The following is a 17,624-nucleotide window of genomic DNA, read 5'->3' as shown; positions in this document are numbered from 1 at the left end:
GCCGCACGTCCCCCGCCGGCAAACATTACTCATTTGCCTACCGCATGCAGGCTTCTCTTAACGACCCTCTGTAATCAACTCCGCTAACAGCCACAAAATCTCCGCCGCACGAAGCCCACTGGTAGCTGCTGAATCACATGCTTCCCCAAAACGTCGCTCTGTCAGAACACTGGGAGCTACACACACCAACAAGTCCATACTGCAGGCTGCAGCCAGAACAATTTTCTACATTCAAACATCGACGGCCTCTTCTCTCTAAAAATTCACCAGACCGCTTCTACCACCAGCAAAGAAGTTTCCATCCCTAATTCCTCTGTGATTCCCACTAACCTAAACATTAAGCTGGCATTGAAGGGTGTGAATTACCCCGGCCAATCTGTTCTTTTAAATACAGCTTTTAGCAAGTTTTGAAAGGAGAAGAGCAGAACTTGCTATGCCAATAATATCGAGTCTTCTGTGGCGAAGTGGTTTTTGCATAGAAAACAAAGCGGTCAGTTGAAGAGGAATAATATCAGTACTTTGTTTAAAACTGTGTGTAAAAAGCTGTCTCTTTATCATTAACAATAAGTTGTAAAACGTGAATGGGGAGTGACAGTCTTCAAGTTTGTGAGAAGATCGCGCCCTGGTGGAATAAAGGCACGAACAGCTTACAGCAGCTATAATTACCAGGCAGTATTTAGAGTAAAACGTGTGTAAAAGCTGCCTTTATGAATGAGAGAAAAAAGAAATATATAAAATAGTAAAATGGAAGGGGAGTGATAGATTTAAATTAATCGAGAAGTGGAGCGCCCCCTGTATAAAGTAAAAGTGAGAAAAGCTTACAGCACAGGGTAATCCCAGTAGGTCTCCCATCCAAGTACTAACCAGACCCTATCCTGCTTGGCTTCTGAGATCAGACGAGATCGGGCGTGTTCAGGGTGGTATGGCCGTGAGCGAGAAAAACTACCAAAAACAGGCCTTTTGCATTACACGCCTCTATACATGCCAGTTAGTCCCATTGGATCCTACTCCTGTTTTTTTTTTTTTTTTTTATCTGACTCACACTGCAGCCCCACCATCCAATCGGCAGCGCCGGACCCACACCAAACATTCACCAAACTACTCAGCCAGCAGCCTACCACAATTATTCCATTCTTTCCGCATCCGCACACTTCCTTCTTTTTAACTCCTTTTCACTACCGCACAGGTTAATCGCCGCACGTCCCCCGCCGGCAAACATTACTCCTTTGCCTACCGCATGCAGGCTTCTCTTAATGACCTTCTGTTATCAACTCCGCTAACAGCCACAAAATCTCCGCCGCACGAAGCCCACTGGTAACTGCTGAATCACATGCTTCCCCAAAACGTCGCGCTGTCAGAACACTGGGAGCTACACACACCAACAAGTCCATACTGCAGGCTGCAGCCAGAACAATTTTCTACATTCAAACATTGACGGCCTCTTCTCTCTAAAAATTCACCAGACCGCTTCTACCACCAGCAAAGAAGTTTCCATCCCTAATTCCTCTGTGATTCCCACTAACCTAAACATTAAGCTGGCATTGAAGGGTGTGAATTACCCCGGCCAACCTGCTCTTTGAAATACAGCTTTTAGCAAGTTTTGAAAGGAGGAGAAGAGCAGATAATATGCCAATAATATCGAATATTCTGTGGCGAAGTGGTTTTTGCATAGAAAACAAAGCGGTGAGTTTAAGAGGAATTATATCAGTACTTTGTTTAAAACTTTGTGTAAAAAGCTGTCTCTTTATTATTAACAATAAGTTGTAAAACGTGAATGGGGAGTGACAGTCTTCAAGTTTGTGAGAAGATCGCGCCCTGGTGGAATAAAGGCACGAACAGCTTACAGCAGCTAATATTACCAGGCAGTATTTAGAGTAAAACGTGTGTAAACGCTGCCTTCATGAATGAGAGAAAAATGAAATATATATATAAAATAGTAAAATGGAAGGGGAGTGATAGATTTAAATTAATCGTGAGGTGGAGTGCCCCCTGTATAAAGTAAAAGTGAGAAAAGCTTACAGCACGTGGTATTCCCAGAAAGTCTCCCATCCAAGTACTAACCAGACCCTAACCCGCTTAGCTTCCGAGATCATACAAGATCAGGCGTGTTCATGGTGGTATGGTCATACGCGTGAGACGCTACCAAAAACAGCCCTTTTGCATTACACGCCTCTATACATGCCAGTTAGTCCCATTGGATCCTACTCCTGTTTTTTTTTTTTTTTATCTGATTCACACTGCAGCACCACCATCCAATCGGCAGCGCCGCACCCACACCAAACATTCACCAAACTACTCAGCCGGCAGCCTACCACAATTATTCCATTCTTTCCGCATCCGCACACTTCCTTCTCTTTAAGTCCTTTTCACTACCGCACAGGTTAATCGCCGCACGTCCCCCGCCGGCAAACATTACTCCTTTGCCTACCGCATGCAGGCTTCTCTTAATGACCTTCTGTTATCAACTCCACTAACAGCCACAAAATCTCCGCCGCACGAAGCCCACTGGTAGCTGCTGAATCACATGCTTCCCCAAAACGTCGCGCTGTCAGAACACTGGGAGCTACACACACCAACAAGTCCATACTGCAGGCTGCAGCCAGAACAATTTTCTACATTGAAACATCGACGGCCTCTTCTCTCTAAAAATTCACCAGACCGCTTCAACCATCAGCAAAGAAGTTTCCATCCCTAATTCCTCTGTGATTCCCACTAACCTAAACATTATTCTGGCATTGAAGGGTGTGAATTACCCCGGCCAACCTGCTCTTTTAAATACAGCTTTTAGCAAGTTTTGAAAGGAGGAGAAGAGCAGACCTTGCTATACCAACAATATAAAGTCTTCTGTGGCGAAGTGGTTTTTGCATAGAAAACAAAGCGGTGAGTTGAAGAAGAATTATATCAGTACTTTGTTTAAAACTGTGTGTAAAAAGCTGTCTCTTTATTATTAACAATAAGTTGTAAAACGTGAATGGGGAGTGACAGTCTTCAAGTTTGTGAGAAGATCGCGCCCTGGTGGAATAAAGGCACGAACAGCTAACAGCACCTAGAATTACCAGGAAGTATTTAGAGTAAAACGGTTTCTAAAAGCTGCCTTTATGAATGAGAGAAAAAAATACATATATATATAAAATAGTAAAATGGAAGGGGAGTGATAGATTTAAATTAATCGTGAAGTGGAGCGCCCCCTGTATAAAGTAAAAGTGAGAAAAGCTTACAGCACCTGGTATTCCCAGGTGGACTCCCATCCAAGTACTAACCAGACCCTACCCTGCTTAGCTTCCAAGATCAGACGAGATCGGGCGTGTTCAGGGTGGTATGGCCGTAAGCGAGAGATGCTACCAAAAACAGCCAATTTGCATTACACGCGTCTATACATGCCAGTTAGTCCCATTGGATCCTACTCCTGTTTTTTTTTTTTTTTATCTGACTCACACTGCAGCCCCACCATCCAATCGGCAGCGCCGGACCCACACCAAACATTCACCAAACTACTCAGCCGGCAGCCTACCACAATTATTCCATTCTTTCCGCATCCGCACACTTCCTTCTCATTAACTCCTTTTCACTACCGCACAGGTTAATCGCCGCACGTCCCCCGCCGGCAAACATTACTCCTTTGCCTACCGCATGCAGGCTTCTCTTAATGACCTTCTGTTATCAACTCCGCTAACAGCCACAAAATCTCCGCCGCACGAAGCCCACTGGTAGCTGCTGAATCACATGCTTCCCCAAAACGTCGCGCTGTCAGAACACTGGGAGCTACACACACCAACAAGTCCATACTGCAGGCTGCAGCCAGAACAATTTTCTACATTCAAACATCGACGGCCTCTTCTCTCTAAAAATTCACCAGACCACTTCTACCACCAGCAAAGAAGTTTCCATCCCTAATTCCTCTGTGATTCCCACTAACCTAAACATTAATCTGGCATTGAAGGGTATGAATTACCCCGGCCAACCTGCTCTTTTAAATACAGCTTTTAGTAAGTTTTAAAAGGAGGAGAAGAGCAGATAATATGCCAATAATATCGAATATTCTGTGGTGAAGTGGTTTTTGCATAGAAAACAAAGCGGTGAGTTGAAGAAGAATTATATCAGTACTTTGTTTAAAACTGTGTGTAAAAAGCTGTCTCTTTATTATTAACAATAAGTTGTAAAACGTGAATGGGGAGTGACAGTCTTCAAGTTTGTGAGAAGATCGCGCCCTGGTGGAATAAAGGCACGAACAGCTGACAGCACCTAGAATTACCAGGTAGTATTTAGAGTTAAACGGTTTCTAAAAGCTGCCTTTATGAAAGAGAGAAAATATATATATAAATAAAATAGTAAAATGGAAGGGGGGTGATAGATTTAAATTAATCGTGAAGTGGAGCGCCCCCTGTATAAAGTAAAAGTGAGAAAAGCTTACAGCACCTGGTATTCCCAGGTGGTCTCCCTTCCAAGTACTAACCAGACCATACTCTGCTTAGCTTCCAAGATCAGGCGTGTTCAGGGTGGTATGGCCGTAAGCGAGAGACGCTACCCAAAACAGCCCTTTTGCATTACACGCGTCTATACATGCCAGTTAGTCCCATTGGATCCTACTCCTGGTTTTTTTTTTTTTTATCTGACTCACACTGCAGCCCCACCATCCAATTGGCAGCGCCGGACCCACACCAAACATTCACCAAACTACTCAGCCGGCAGCCTACCACAATTATTCCATTCTTTCCGCATCCGCACACTTCCTTCTTTTTAACTCCTTTTCACTACCGCACAGGTTAATCGCCGCACGTCCCCCGCCGGCAAACATTACTCCTTTGCCTACTGCATGCAGGCTTCTCTTAACGACCCTCTGTTATCAACTCCGCTAACAGCCACAAAATCTCCGCCGCACGAAGCCCACTGGTAGCTGCTGAATCACATGCTTCCCCAAAACGTCGCGCTGTCAGAACACTGGGAGCTACACACACCAACAAGTCCATACTGCAGGCTGCAGCCAGAACAATTTTCTACATTCAAACATCGACGGCCTCTTCTCTCTAAAAATTCACCAGACCGCTTCTACCACCAGCAAAGAAGTTTCCATCCCTAATTCCTCTGTGATTCCCACTAACCTAAACATTAAGCTGGCATTGAAGGGTGTGAATTACCCCGGCCAATCTGTTCTTTTAAATACAGCTTTTAGCAAGTTTTGAAAGGAGAAGAGCAGAACTTGCTATGCCAATAATATCGAGTCTTCTGTGGCGAAGTGGTTTTTGCATAGAAAACAAAGCGGTCAGTTGAAGAGGAATAATATCAGTACTTTGTTTAAAACTGTGTGTAAAAAGCTGTCTCTTTATCATTAACAATAAGTTGTAAAACGTGAATGGGGAGTGACAGTCTTCAAGTTTGTGAGAAGATCGCGCCCTGGTGGAATAAAGGCACGAACAGCTTACAGCACCTAGAATTACCAGGAAGTATTTAGAGTAAAACGGTGTGTAAAAGCTACCTTTATGAATGAGAGAAAAATATATATATATATATATATAAAATAGTAAAATGGAAGGGGAGTGATAGATGTGGCCCGGGAAACAACACGCAGGAACACAAATACTCTTTTTGGGTCTAATTTATTCCATAGGCCTAATTAATTAGACATTTTGGTTGGAAGATAAAAGGATTTACAATGAACAGTTTCTTAAACCTTACACTTTTCCCTTACAGAGGATTCTCTTACAGAAAAGAAATAAAACTCCACACTCAGGTGGGACTGGTACAGTATAAAAGTAAAATAAAACACACGGAAAACCCTGTGAGGCAGACCTCACATAACCGAGTACACCGAAATAAAAGGAAACGGCAGTTTTGCACTGAAAATAATACGGTAATGGCACACAGTAAAACCTCAAGGCGCGGGCAGAAAACCTTGTGACGCACCGCTCTCTGGTACTCTGGGAAACTCTCACCCCACTCGGAAAACCGTCCGCAGCCCAGCTTATCCAGCTTAAAATGGCGCTTCCAGACAGTGGCTTTTCGCGCTCTCTCTCAGGTGATGATGTCACCAAGTTGCTTAAAGGCGCAACCACCTATTCCCCCTCGTTCCCCGATGCAGCTTAACCGCTCATGGTCAAAATCTCCAGATCACCCGGTTACATTCTCCCCTGCGTGGAGTAAGCGCCCTCGATTACTCACTACCTACCAAGGTCTTCCTAACCTCTTTGATTGCTTCTCGAAATAAAACTGTACTTAAACTAGTCAATATCTGTGAGACTGCAGCAGGACTTACGGAGGCCATGTCAAGAACGGATCTAGGCTCATGATACACATTTGAATGTTGCCCCGCGTTCACTCTTCGGCTCCGACGTGGCCCAGCTACAGGTCTCTGCATTTCAGGGCTAGGCTCACCTGCATCTGTTTCTACTGTCTCCCTATTTGGAGTTTCAGCAGACCCAATTTGCATGTCCTCATCCCGACAGGCCACTGGCTGTGAACCAACGAGTTCAGACCTGTCCAGCAATATATTTGACCCCGGGACCATATGTCTCACCAGGAAGACATCTTCCTCTGCATCTCCAACATCTGACTCGGTCCCTGAAGACGGACTAGACTGAGTTACAGGAGCAGGGAGTTTTCTCCGTGGCGCTGGCACAGAAGGGCTAACACAGGGCTTTATATCCACCCTGTTTACCCTCTTGCAAGGACCTCCCTCCACTGGCTCTACAGTGTAGGTGTTACCCAAAACTTCCACAACCCTGTGAACCGTGGGCTTCCATGCATCCTGTATCTTGTTGCGACCTAGTGGCCGATCACGCAAGTACACCAGGGCATCCACTTCAATCTTTGGACAATAGACTATGTCCCTCTGCACAGAAATGCGCTCAGCAGCTTTCTGCTCGGAATACACCTTCGCTCTGGCATGCGCTTCGCTTAAACACTGTTGATGCACAGCTAACCAATCATGGTTTGGATTGACCACCTGCTTTTGTCCCAACAAAGCATCCACTGGTAAGTGGGGTTCAACACCAAACAACAAATAATAAGGAGAATAGCCTGTGGTTGAATGGGGAGTCACATTGTACGCATACACCAATTCAGGCAGGTGCTCAGGCCATCTGCGTTTCTTTTCGGGAGGCAATGTGCGTAGCAAATCATGGATTAAATCGCTCGCACTGAGCATTTCCCGTAGGATGGTAGGGAGTAGTCCTGCTCTTCTTCACCCCATACAGTCTACAAAGCTCTGCTACAACCGCGCTTTCAAAATTTCGTCCCTGTTCTGAGTGAAGCCTCTCCGGGACTCCATACTTCATGAACCATTCCCGTAAAAGGATCTTTGCTGTGGTATCTGCCTTTTGGTCCCGAGCTGGGAAGGCCTGTGTGAATTTCGTGAAAATGTCTGTGACCACCAACACATTCTCACGACCGTCAATGGAAGGCTCCAGCACTGTGAAATCTACAGCAATCACCTCCAATGGTCTTGAGGCAAGAAAAGACTTCATGGCAGGACGGATCTTAGGCTGCGGCATCTTGGCAAGCACACACCGCTGACATTCCTTTACCCACCGCGCGACATCCTCGTGCATTCCTACCCAAAAGCATCTTCGCCTCAACAACTGCAATGTACGTTCAACGCCCTGATGACCCATAGAGTCATGCGCCCCTTCCAACACCTGCTTCCTCAGACTGCTAGGCAACAACAACTGAAAGTACTCTCCGTGTTTCTCATCCGAAACCACTCGATACAACAAGCCATTTACTATCTTCACACAATCCCAGTGTTTAAGCAACAGACGAACCGGTCTGGGCAAAACTTGCCGCTCCTTCCCTGTAGGTACCTTTTTCCGATCCCACAGGCCCCTAAATATCTGCAGCATCGGATCCTTTTGCTGGAATGACTGCAGTTCCTCCATTGAATAACCTGGGAGTGTTGGTGTGTTACCCTGAGTTAATTCAAGAGGCTTCTTCTCCCTGGGTTCTGCAATCCTAATCTGTCTAATCTTGCAGCTCTCAAGGGCTGCTGTAACCAGCTCTGAATCAAGCTTTGTGCCGCGACTCAGACTGCAAATCGCTACACAACCGTCAAACTCAGCATCTTCAGAAACTTGCTCCGGCTCCCCTGCTAATGGCTGCCTAGACAAAGTGTCAGCCACTATGTTATTTTGCCCTGGCCTATATTGTACCTCAAAATCAAACACCGACAGCTGAGCAACCCACCTTTGCTCTATAGCACCAAGCTTTGCTGTTTTTAAATAACATAGAGGGTTGTTGTCAGTAATGACCGTAAATTTGGAACCCAGTAAATAGCCACGAAACTTCTCAGTTATTGCCCATTTAAGAGCTAAGAGCTCTAGTTTCATACTACTGTAGTACCTATCATTCCTTTCGGCACTCCTCAGTCGCCTACTAGCATAGGCTATGACTCGTTTGACACCATCCTGTTGCTGATACAAAACGGCTCCAAGACCGTGGTTACTCGCATCAGTTTCTAGTATGAAAGGCTGAGTAAAATCCGTGAAGCCAAGGATGGGGGCACTAGTCAGCCTGTCCTTCAGTAAGTCAAAGGCCGCCTGACATTCTTCAGTCCACGCTAGAGTTAACAACTGGTTGGCCTTACCAGGACTACCTGTGTTTGAACACAAATTTACCACATCATGCAGTGGGCCAGCAATCTTTGAGAACCCATGGATAAACCGTCTGTAGTAGCTACAAAAGCCCAAGAATGATCTCAAACCCCTAACCGTAGATGGTACTGGCCATTGCCTCACAGCTGAAACCTTTCCTGGATCAGTACCTATACCATCAGCAGACACTTGGTGACCCAAGAAATTTACCTCGGTCTGGAGGAAATGGCACTTCTGTAATTTCACTTTAAGGCCTGTCTCTTTGAGACGCCTAAGCACCCTGTCAAGCCTCTCTAAGTGTTCCGGGAATGTCTGAGAATACACTAATATATCGTCAAGGTATACTAGCATGATTTGGAAGACAAGATCGTTCATAGTGGCCTGCATGAGCCTTTGAAACGTTGCAGGTCCATTGCAAACACCAAATGGTAATCTGAGATACTCATATAATCCAAAAGGAGTAGAGAAAGCAGTCTTATGCCTATCGTGCTCCTCTACCGCCACCTGATGATAACCACTCGCCAGATCAATGGTAGAGAAGTACTGGGCCCCCCGAAGGGCATCAAAACTTTCATCAATTCGCGGCAAGGGGAAGGCATCCTTTTTGGTCTTCTGATTTAACCGCCTATAATCCACACACAGCCGTAGGCTGCCATCTGCCTTCCTTACCAACACTATAGGTGATGCATAGGCGCTACTGCTTTCCTGAATAACACCTTTGCTTAAGAGTTTAGAAATGTGCTCCTTAACTTCACCATACTGGGTGGGCGGTATTCGCCGATAAGGCTGGGTAACAGGATCATCATCTGTTAGGTGAATTTCATGCCTTACCCTGTCCGTATACCCCAGGTCCTCGTCCTCTACTGCAAATATGTCAATATACCTGGCCAGCAGTGCCTTCAACTGAACCTTTTGTTCCTCATTACCACCAAGGTCAAGTGTCTCTAGAACAGATAAATCACCGTTACAACCAGGAACAACAACTGTAACTTGCTCAACGCTAGCCGCGATCCGCTGAAATTTCACTGCACATTGTGATTCATTCTCTATACACGCCACTTTCGACAGGACACCCAACCGGGCCCTAGGCGGGAGCCATACATCTTCTTGTGAGAGATTCAGAACTGGTAACTGCATCACGGGACTGGACGGATCTACCAGTGTGGGAATTACTATCAGACCCCTCGGTAATGGCGTGCTAAGTGGCTCAAACAACATCAGACCGTCATGTGCACCCTTAGCGACCTGGATCGTGGCTATGGATGCAGCAGGTATGTGTTCTGGGAACTTCCCAGCTACACGGACCACTGACTTACGGTCAACACTACACTTCTGCAGTCTCTGAAAAACGTCTCTCCAATCAGAATCCAATTTTCCACCCAGCGTAGTATCAAATTCTGCATAAACCAGCTCCCTACACCGACTGATAATGTTCATTCCCACAATGCAGGGTAAAGACTGTTCAGTACTAACTGGATCCCTGACCACCAGAAAGCCACAACTGGGCAGCTTTAAGCCCATTGCTATTACCTCTAACTCCAGATAACCCAGATAAGGTATGTCTAGTCCATTGGCGGCTGTTAATCTAAGCCAGCCAGAGGTGGGAAGCATATCCTCATCCTCTCCATGCAAGTATTTTCGAAAGAATTTCTCAGTAATGGTGCTCACCTGGCTACCAGTATCTAATAGGCAGGGTGTCTTAATGTCCCCAATTTTAAGCTCAACAAATGGACATGTCCCTACAGCTCGCTGCAGCAACTGACTCTGGGATGACGGTGTAAGATTTGAGTCTAGGGTACTTCCCCGAATTGCTCGACTCACAACAACTGGGGAGGGGCGTTTCCCTGAGCTGCGGGGGAAGAAACTACACCTCCAGCATTTTGCCTTTGCAAGCAATCCTTTGCCACATGCCCCGCACCTCGACACTTAAAACAGATGGGCCGCCCATCTTCGGTATACCTGGGCTGTCGTTTAGGCCTGGCATCACTACTAAATCCACCCTTCTGTACGGCAAGATCTTTCACCGCCCTGGTCAACTCACTAATGGCCTTCCCCTGGTCAGCTATTACCTTAAGGACATCCTCCAAGGTGGCAGAATTTGCTTCCTGCGCTTGTAAGGCGGAACAGTGTACATGATCACTGCTGCCCCTAAATTTGGTGGTCTTCGGGTTTCTGGGAAACTCTTCCAGACACCACAGCTGAGCCTCCTCCCGCACCTCAATCATGGATGACTCTGGGTTGCCTCGCACATATTTACGAAGCTCCCTTCTAAGAGCAGGGTCTCTAACCCCTTCTATGAACTGATCCCTTAGTGTCTTTCTCTCATTAGTGACTGCTTCCGGAGAACACCTCAATACAGAATTAAGAGCTTGCGATAGGGCGTGGGAAAATTCTCGAATGCCCTCCCCCTCCTGCTGCCTCCGACTATAGAAACTATGCAGCAGTTGATGAACACTGCGCTTGTCCCTGAAAGCTGCTCTCAGGTAGGTGAATAAGTCATTGGGATTGTCACAATCAGCATTACTGCGCATATGCGCTTCCTCTAAAGCTGCTCCCCTAAGAAGTGACAATACAAAATCATACTGGTCCTGTTCAGATTGATTTCTTGCACGAAGCACACGTTCAACTTCGTCAATGAAATCATCCACCGATCGGCCATCAGTCTCAAAGTCACCACTAAATGGAGAGATATGTCTCTCCCTGGGAACATAAACATAAGACCGCTTAGTTAGGGCAGCTATCGTCGCCATGGCGTCCTCATGTCTACTCTGTAGTTCTTTAACCTGCCCCCTCAAAACAGTCTCAGACTGCTCATCTTCTGAACCAGACATCGTAAAATACTCTACACCACACTTTTTGAAAGGATAAACGGTCCTCTGAAAGTTCAGGCGAGGGATGAGCACTCCACCCGGTCCACTCTTCTGGGAACGTCACACCGGCTCCGCCGCTTGGGCACTCCTCGCACCGCTTCCCGTTACTCGAGTTGCTCCACCGGTCCAGTGTCCCTCCAGTCAGCAGAAACCACCAACCTGTTTCTTCACCACTACCGTATTATTTCCCGTTGCTTTTATATAGCATACTGAACAATGCAAATCCTCTTAAATGATTGGAATATACCCCACTCCTGGTACCAAAATTTGTGGCCCGGGAAACAACACGCAGGAACACAAATACTCTTTTTGGGTCTAATTTATTCCATAGGCCTAATTAATTAGACATTTTGGTTGGAAGATAAAAGGATTTACAATGAACAGTTTCTTAAACCTTACACTTTTCCCTTACAGAGGATTCTCTTACAGAAAAGAAATAAAACTCCACACTCAGGTGGGACTGGTACAGTATAAAAGTAAAATAAAACACACGGAAAACCCTGTGAGGCAGACCTCACATAACCGAGTACACCGAAATAAAAGGAAACGGCAGTTTTGCACTGAAAATAATACGGTAATGGCACACAGTAAAACCTCAAGGCGCGGGCAGAAAACCTTGTGACGCACCGCTCTCTGGTACTCTGGGAAACTCTCACCCCACTCGGAAAACCGTCCGCAGCCCAGCTTATCCAGCTTAAAATGGCGCTTCCAGACAGTGGCTTTTCGCGCTCTCTCTCAGGTGATGATGTCACCAAGTTGCTTAAAGGCGCAACCACCTATTCCCCCTCGTTCCCCGATGCAGCTTAACCGCTCATGGTCAAAATCTCCAGATCACCCGGTTACATTCTCCCCTGCGTGGAGTAAGCGCCCTCGATTACTCACTACCTACCAAGGTCTTCCTAACCTCTTTGATTGCTTCTCGAAATAAAACTGTACTTAAACTAGTCAATATCTGTGAGACTGCAGCAGGACTTACGGAGGCCATGTCAAGAACGGATCTAGGCTCATGATACACATTTGAATGTTGCCCCGCGTTCACTCTTCGGCTCCGACGTGGCCCAGCTACAGGTCTCTGCATTTCAGGGCTAGGCTCACCTGCATCTGTTTCTACTGTCTCCCTATTTGGAGTTTCAGCAGACCCAATTTGCATGTCCTCATCCCGACAGGCCACTGGCTGTGAACCAACGAGTTCAGACCTGTCCAGCAATATATTTGACCCCGGGACCATATGTCTCACCAGGAAGACATCTTCCTCTGCATCTCCAACATCTGACTCGGTCCCTGAAGACGGACTAGACTGAGTTACAGGAGCAGGGAGTTTTCTCCGTGGCGCTGGCACAGAAGGGCTAACACAGGGCTTTATATCCACCCTGTTTACCCTCTTGCAAGGACCTCCCTCCACTGGCTCTACAGTGTAGGTGTTACCCAAAACTTCCACAACCCTGTGAACCGTGGGCTTCCATGCATCCTGTATCTTGTTGCGACCTAGTGGCCGATCACGCAAGTACACCAGGGCATCCACTTCAATCTTTGGACAATAGACTATGTCCCTCTGCACAGAAATGCGCTCAGCAGCTTTCTGCTCGGAATACACCTTCGCTCTGGCATGCGCTTCACTTAAACACTGTTGATGCACAGCTAACCAATCATGGTTTGGATTGACCACCTGCTTTTGTCCCAACAAAGCATCCACTGGTAAGTGGGGTTCAACACCAAACAACAAATAATAAGGAGAATAGCCTGTGGTTGAATGGGGAGTCACATTGTACGCATACACCAATTCAGGCAGGTGCTCAGGCCATCTGCGTTTCTTTTCGGGAGGCAATGTGCGTAGCAAATCATGGATTAAATCGCTCGCACTGAGCATTTCCCGTAGGATGGTAGGGAGTAGTCCTGCTCTTCTTCACCCCATACAGTCTACAAAGCTCTGCTACAACCGCGCTTTCAAAATTTCGTCCCTGTTCTGAGTGAAGCCTCTCCGGGACTCCATACTTCATGAACCATTCCCGTAAAAGGATCTTTGCTGTGGTATCTGCCTTTTGGTCCCGAGCTGGGAAGGCCTGTGTGAATTTCGTGAAAATGTCTGTGACCACCAACACATTCTCACGACCGTCAATGGAAGGCTCCAGCACTGTGAAATCTACAGCAATCACCTCCAATGGTCTTGAGGCAAGAAAAGACTTCATGGCAGGACGGATCTTAGGCTGCGGCATCTTGGCAAGCACACACCGCTGACATTCCTTTACCCACCGCGCGACATCCTCGTGCATTCCTACCCAAAAGCATCTTCGCCTCAACAACTGCAATGTACGTTCAACGCCCTGATGACCCATAGAGTCATGCGCCCCTTCCAACACCTGCTTCCTCAGACTGCTAGGCAACAACAACTGAAAGTACTCTCCGTGTTTCTCATCCGAAACCACTCGATACAACAAGCCATTTACTATCTTCACACAATCCCAGTGTTTAAGCAACAGACGAACCGGTCTGGGCAAAACTTGCCGCTCCTTCCCTGTAGGTACCTTTTTCCGATCCCACAGGCCCCTAAATATCTGCAGCATCGGATCCTTTTGCTGGAATGACTGCAGTTCCTCCATTGAATAACCTGGGAGTGTTGGTGTGTTACCCTGAGTTAATTCAAGAGGCTTCTTCTCCCTGGGTTCTGCAATCCTAATCTGTCTAATCTTGCAGCTCTCAAGGGCTGCTGTAACCAGCTCTGAATCAAGCTTTGTGCCGCGACTCAGACTGCAAATCGCTACACAACCGTCAAACTCAGCATCTTCAGAAACTTGCTCCGGCTCCCCTGCTAATGGCTGCCTAGACAAAGTGTCAGCCACTATGTTATTTTGCCCTGGCCTATATTGTACCTCAAAATCAAACACCGACAGCTGAGCAACCCACCTTTGCTCTATAGCACCAAGCTTTGCTGTTTTTAAATAACATAGAGGGTTGTTGTCAGTAATGACCGTAAATTTGGAACCCAGTAAATAGCCACGAAACTTCTCAGTTATTGCCCATTTAAGAGCTAAGAGCTCTAGTTTCATACTACTGTAGTACCTATCATTCCTTTCGGCACTCCTCAGTCGCCTACTAGCATAGGCTATGACTCGTTTGACACCATCCTGTTGCTGATACAAAACGGCTCCAAGACCGTGGTTACTCGCATCAGTTTCTAGTATGAAAGGCTGAGTAAAATCCGTGAAGCCAAGGATGGGGGCACTAGTCAGCCTGTCCTTCAGTAAGTCAAAGGCCGCCTGACATTCTTCAGTCCACGCTAGAGTTAACAACTGGTTGGCCTTACCAGGACTACCTGTGTTTGAACACAAATTTACCACATCATGCAGTGGGCCAGCAATCTTTGAGAACCCATGGATAAACCGTCTGTAGTAGCTACAAAAGCCCAAGAATGATCTCAAACCCCTAACCGTAGATGGTACTGGCCATTGCCTCACAGCTGAAACCTTTCCTGGATCAGTACCTATACCATCAGCAGACACTTGGTGACCCAAGAAATTTACCTCGGTCTGGAGGAAATGGCACTTCTGTAATTTCACTTTAAGGCCTGTCTCTTTGAGACGCCTAAGCACCCTGTCAAGCCTCTCTAAGTGTTCCGGGAATGTCTGAGAATACACTAATATATCGTCAAGGTATACTAGCATGATTTGGAAGACAAGATCGTTCATAGTGGCCTGCATGAGCCTTTGAAACGTTGCAGGTCCATTGCAAACACCAAATGGTAATCTGAGATACTCATATAATCCAAAAGGAGTAGAGAAAGCAGTCTTATGCCTATCGTGCTCCTCTACCGCCACCTGATGATAACCACTCGCCAGATCAATGGTAGAGAAGTACTGGGCCCCCCGAAGGGCATCAAAACTTTCATCAATTCGCGGCAAGGGGAAGGCATCCTTTTTGGTCTTCTGATTTAACCGCCTATAATCCACACACAGCCGTAGGCTGCCATCTGCCTTCCTTACCAACACTATAGGTGATGCATAGGCGCTACTGCTTTCCTGAATAACACCTTTGCTTAAGAGTTTAGAAATGTGCTCCTTAACTTCACCATACTGGGTGGGCGGTATTCGCCGATAAGGCTGGGTAACAGGATCATCATCTGTTAGGTGAATTTCATGCCTTACCCTGTCCGTATACCCCAGGTCCTCGTCCTCTACTGCAAATATGTCAATATACCTGGCCAGCAGTGCCTTCAACTGAACCTTTTGTTCCTCATTACCACCAAGGTCAAGTGTCTCTAGAACAGATAAATCACCGTTACAACCAGGAACAACAACTGTAACTTGCTCAACGCTAGCCGCGATCCGCTGAAATTTCACTGCACATTGTGATTCATTCTCTATACACGCCACTTTCGACAGGACACCCAACCGGGCCCTAGGCGGGAGCCATACATCTTCTTGTGAGAGATTCAGAACTGGTAACTGCATCACGGGACTGGACGGATCTACCAGTGTGGGAATTACTATCAGACCCCTCGGTAATGGCGTGCTAAGTGGCTCAAACAACATCAGACCGTCATGTGCACCCTTAGCGACCTGGATCGTGGCTACGGATGCAGCAGGTATGTGTTCTGGGAACTTCCCAGCTACACGGACCACTGACTTACGGTCAACACTACACTTCTGCAGTCTCTGAAAAACGTCTCTCCAATCAGAATCCAATTTTCCACCCAGCGTAGTATCAAATTCTGCATAAACCAGCTCCCTACACCGACTGATAATGTTCATTCCCACAATGCAGGGTAAAGACTGTTCAGTACTAACTGGATCCCTGACCACCAGAAAGCCACAACTGGGCAGCTTTAAGCCCATTGCTATTACCTCTAACTCCAGATAACCCAGATAAGGTATGTCTAGTCCATTGGCGGCTGTTAATCTAAGCCAGCCAGAGGTGGGAAGCATATCCTCATCCTCTCCATGCAAGTATTTTCGAAAGAATTTCTCAGTAATGGTGCTCACCTGGCTACCAGTATCTAATAGGCAGGGTGTCTTAATGTCCCCAATTTTAAGCTCAACAACTGGACATGTCCCTACAGCTCGCTGCAGCAACTGACTCTGGGATGACGGTGTAAGATTTGAGTCTAGGGTACTTCCCCGAATTGCTCGACTCACAACAACTGGGGAGGGGCGTTTCCCTGAGCTGCGGGGGAAGAAACTACACCTCCAGCATTTTGCCTTTGCAAGCAATCCTTTGCCACATGCCCCGCACCTCGACACTTAAAACAGATGGGCCGCCCATCTTCGGTATACCTGGGCTGTCGTTTAGGCCTGGCATCACTACTAAATCCACCCTTCTGTACGGCAAGATCTTTCACCGCCCTGGTCAACTCACTAATGGCCTTCCCCTGGTCAGCTATTACCTTAAGGACATCCTCCAAGGTGGCAGAATTTGCTTCCTGCGCTTGTAAGGCGGAACAGTGTACATGATCACTGCTGCCCCTAAATTTGGTGGTCTTCGGGTTTCTGGGAAACTCTTCCAGACACCACAGCTGAGCCTCCTCCCGCACCTCAATCATGGATGACTCTGGGTTGCCTCGCACATATTTACGAAGCTCCCTTCTAAGAGCAGGGTCTCTAACCCCTTCTATGAACTGATCCCTTAGTGTCTTTCTCTCATTAGTGACTGCTTCCGGAGAACACCTCAATACAGAATTAAGAGCTTGCGATAGGGCGTGGGAAAATTCTCGAATGCCCTCCCCCTCCTGCTGCCTCCGACTATAGAAACTATGCAGCAGTTGATGAACACTGCGCTTGTCCCTGAAAGCTGCTCTCAGGTAGGTGAATAAGTCATTGGGATTGTCACAATCAGCATTACTGCGCATATGCGCTTCCTCTAAAGCTGCTCCCCTAAGAAGTGACAATACAAAATCATACTGGCCCTGTTCAGATTGATTTCTTGCACGAAGCACACGTTCAACTTCGTCAATGAAATCATCCACCGATCGGCCATCAGTCTCAAAGTCACCACTAAATGGAGAGATATGTCTCTCCCTGGGAACATAAACATAAGACCGCTTAGTTAGGGCAGCTATCATCGCCATGGCGTCCTCATGTCTACTCTGTAGTTCTTTAACCTGCCCCCTCAAAACAGTCTCAGACTGCTCATCTTCTGAACCAGACATCGTAAAATACTCTACACCACACTTTTTGAAAGG

The 17,624-nt window shown here is 46.8% G+C and overlaps 1 protein-coding gene, 1 non-coding gene and 3 pseudogenes across 2 annotated transcripts; all 5 read right to left on the bottom strand.

Moving 5' to 3' along the window:
• Window positions 1–815: 815 nt before the first annotated feature.
• LOC125732056 (5S ribosomal RNA) lies at window positions 816–934 on the bottom strand (annotated as a pseudogene).
• A 1,078-nt stretch (window positions 935–2,012) lies between these two features.
• On the bottom strand, window positions 2,013–2,131 carry LOC125732245 (5S ribosomal RNA; annotated as a pseudogene).
• Window positions 2,132–3,211: 1,080 nt separating this feature from the next.
• Window positions 3,212–3,330, bottom strand: LOC125734494 (5S ribosomal RNA). Its single transcript, XR_007393804.1, has one exon. It is a non-coding gene; the product is annotated as a 5S ribosomal RNA (ribosomal RNA).
• A 1,074-nt stretch (window positions 3,331–4,404) lies between these two features.
• LOC125732206 (5S ribosomal RNA) lies at window positions 4,405–4,513 on the bottom strand (annotated as a pseudogene).
• Window positions 4,514–12,685: 8,172 nt separating this feature from the next.
• Window positions 12,686–17,298, bottom strand: LOC125719208 (uncharacterized). Its single transcript, XM_048993785.1, has 4 exons — window positions 14,971–17,298; window positions 14,754–14,762; window positions 12,831–13,004; window positions 12,686–12,733 (listed from the first exon to the last, which is right to left on the bottom strand). The coding sequence occupies exons 1-4, from the start codon at window positions 16,369–16,371 to the stop codon at window positions 12,686–12,688; spliced, it is 1,632 nt and encodes a 543-aa protein (XP_048849742.1). The 5' UTR covers window positions 16,372–17,298.
• Between the last annotated feature and the right edge of the window lie 326 nt (window positions 17,299–17,624).

The sequence above is a fragment of the Brienomyrus brachyistius genome, chromosome 2 (genome assembly GCF_023856365.1).
Source record: "Brienomyrus brachyistius isolate T26 chromosome 2, BBRACH_0.4, whole genome shotgun sequence".
NCBI lineage: Eukaryota > Metazoa > Chordata > Actinopteri > Osteoglossiformes > Mormyridae > Brienomyrus > Brienomyrus brachyistius.
The sequence above is the reverse complement of the archived record's forward strand: the minus strand, read 5'-3'. Positions and strand labels throughout refer to the sequence as shown.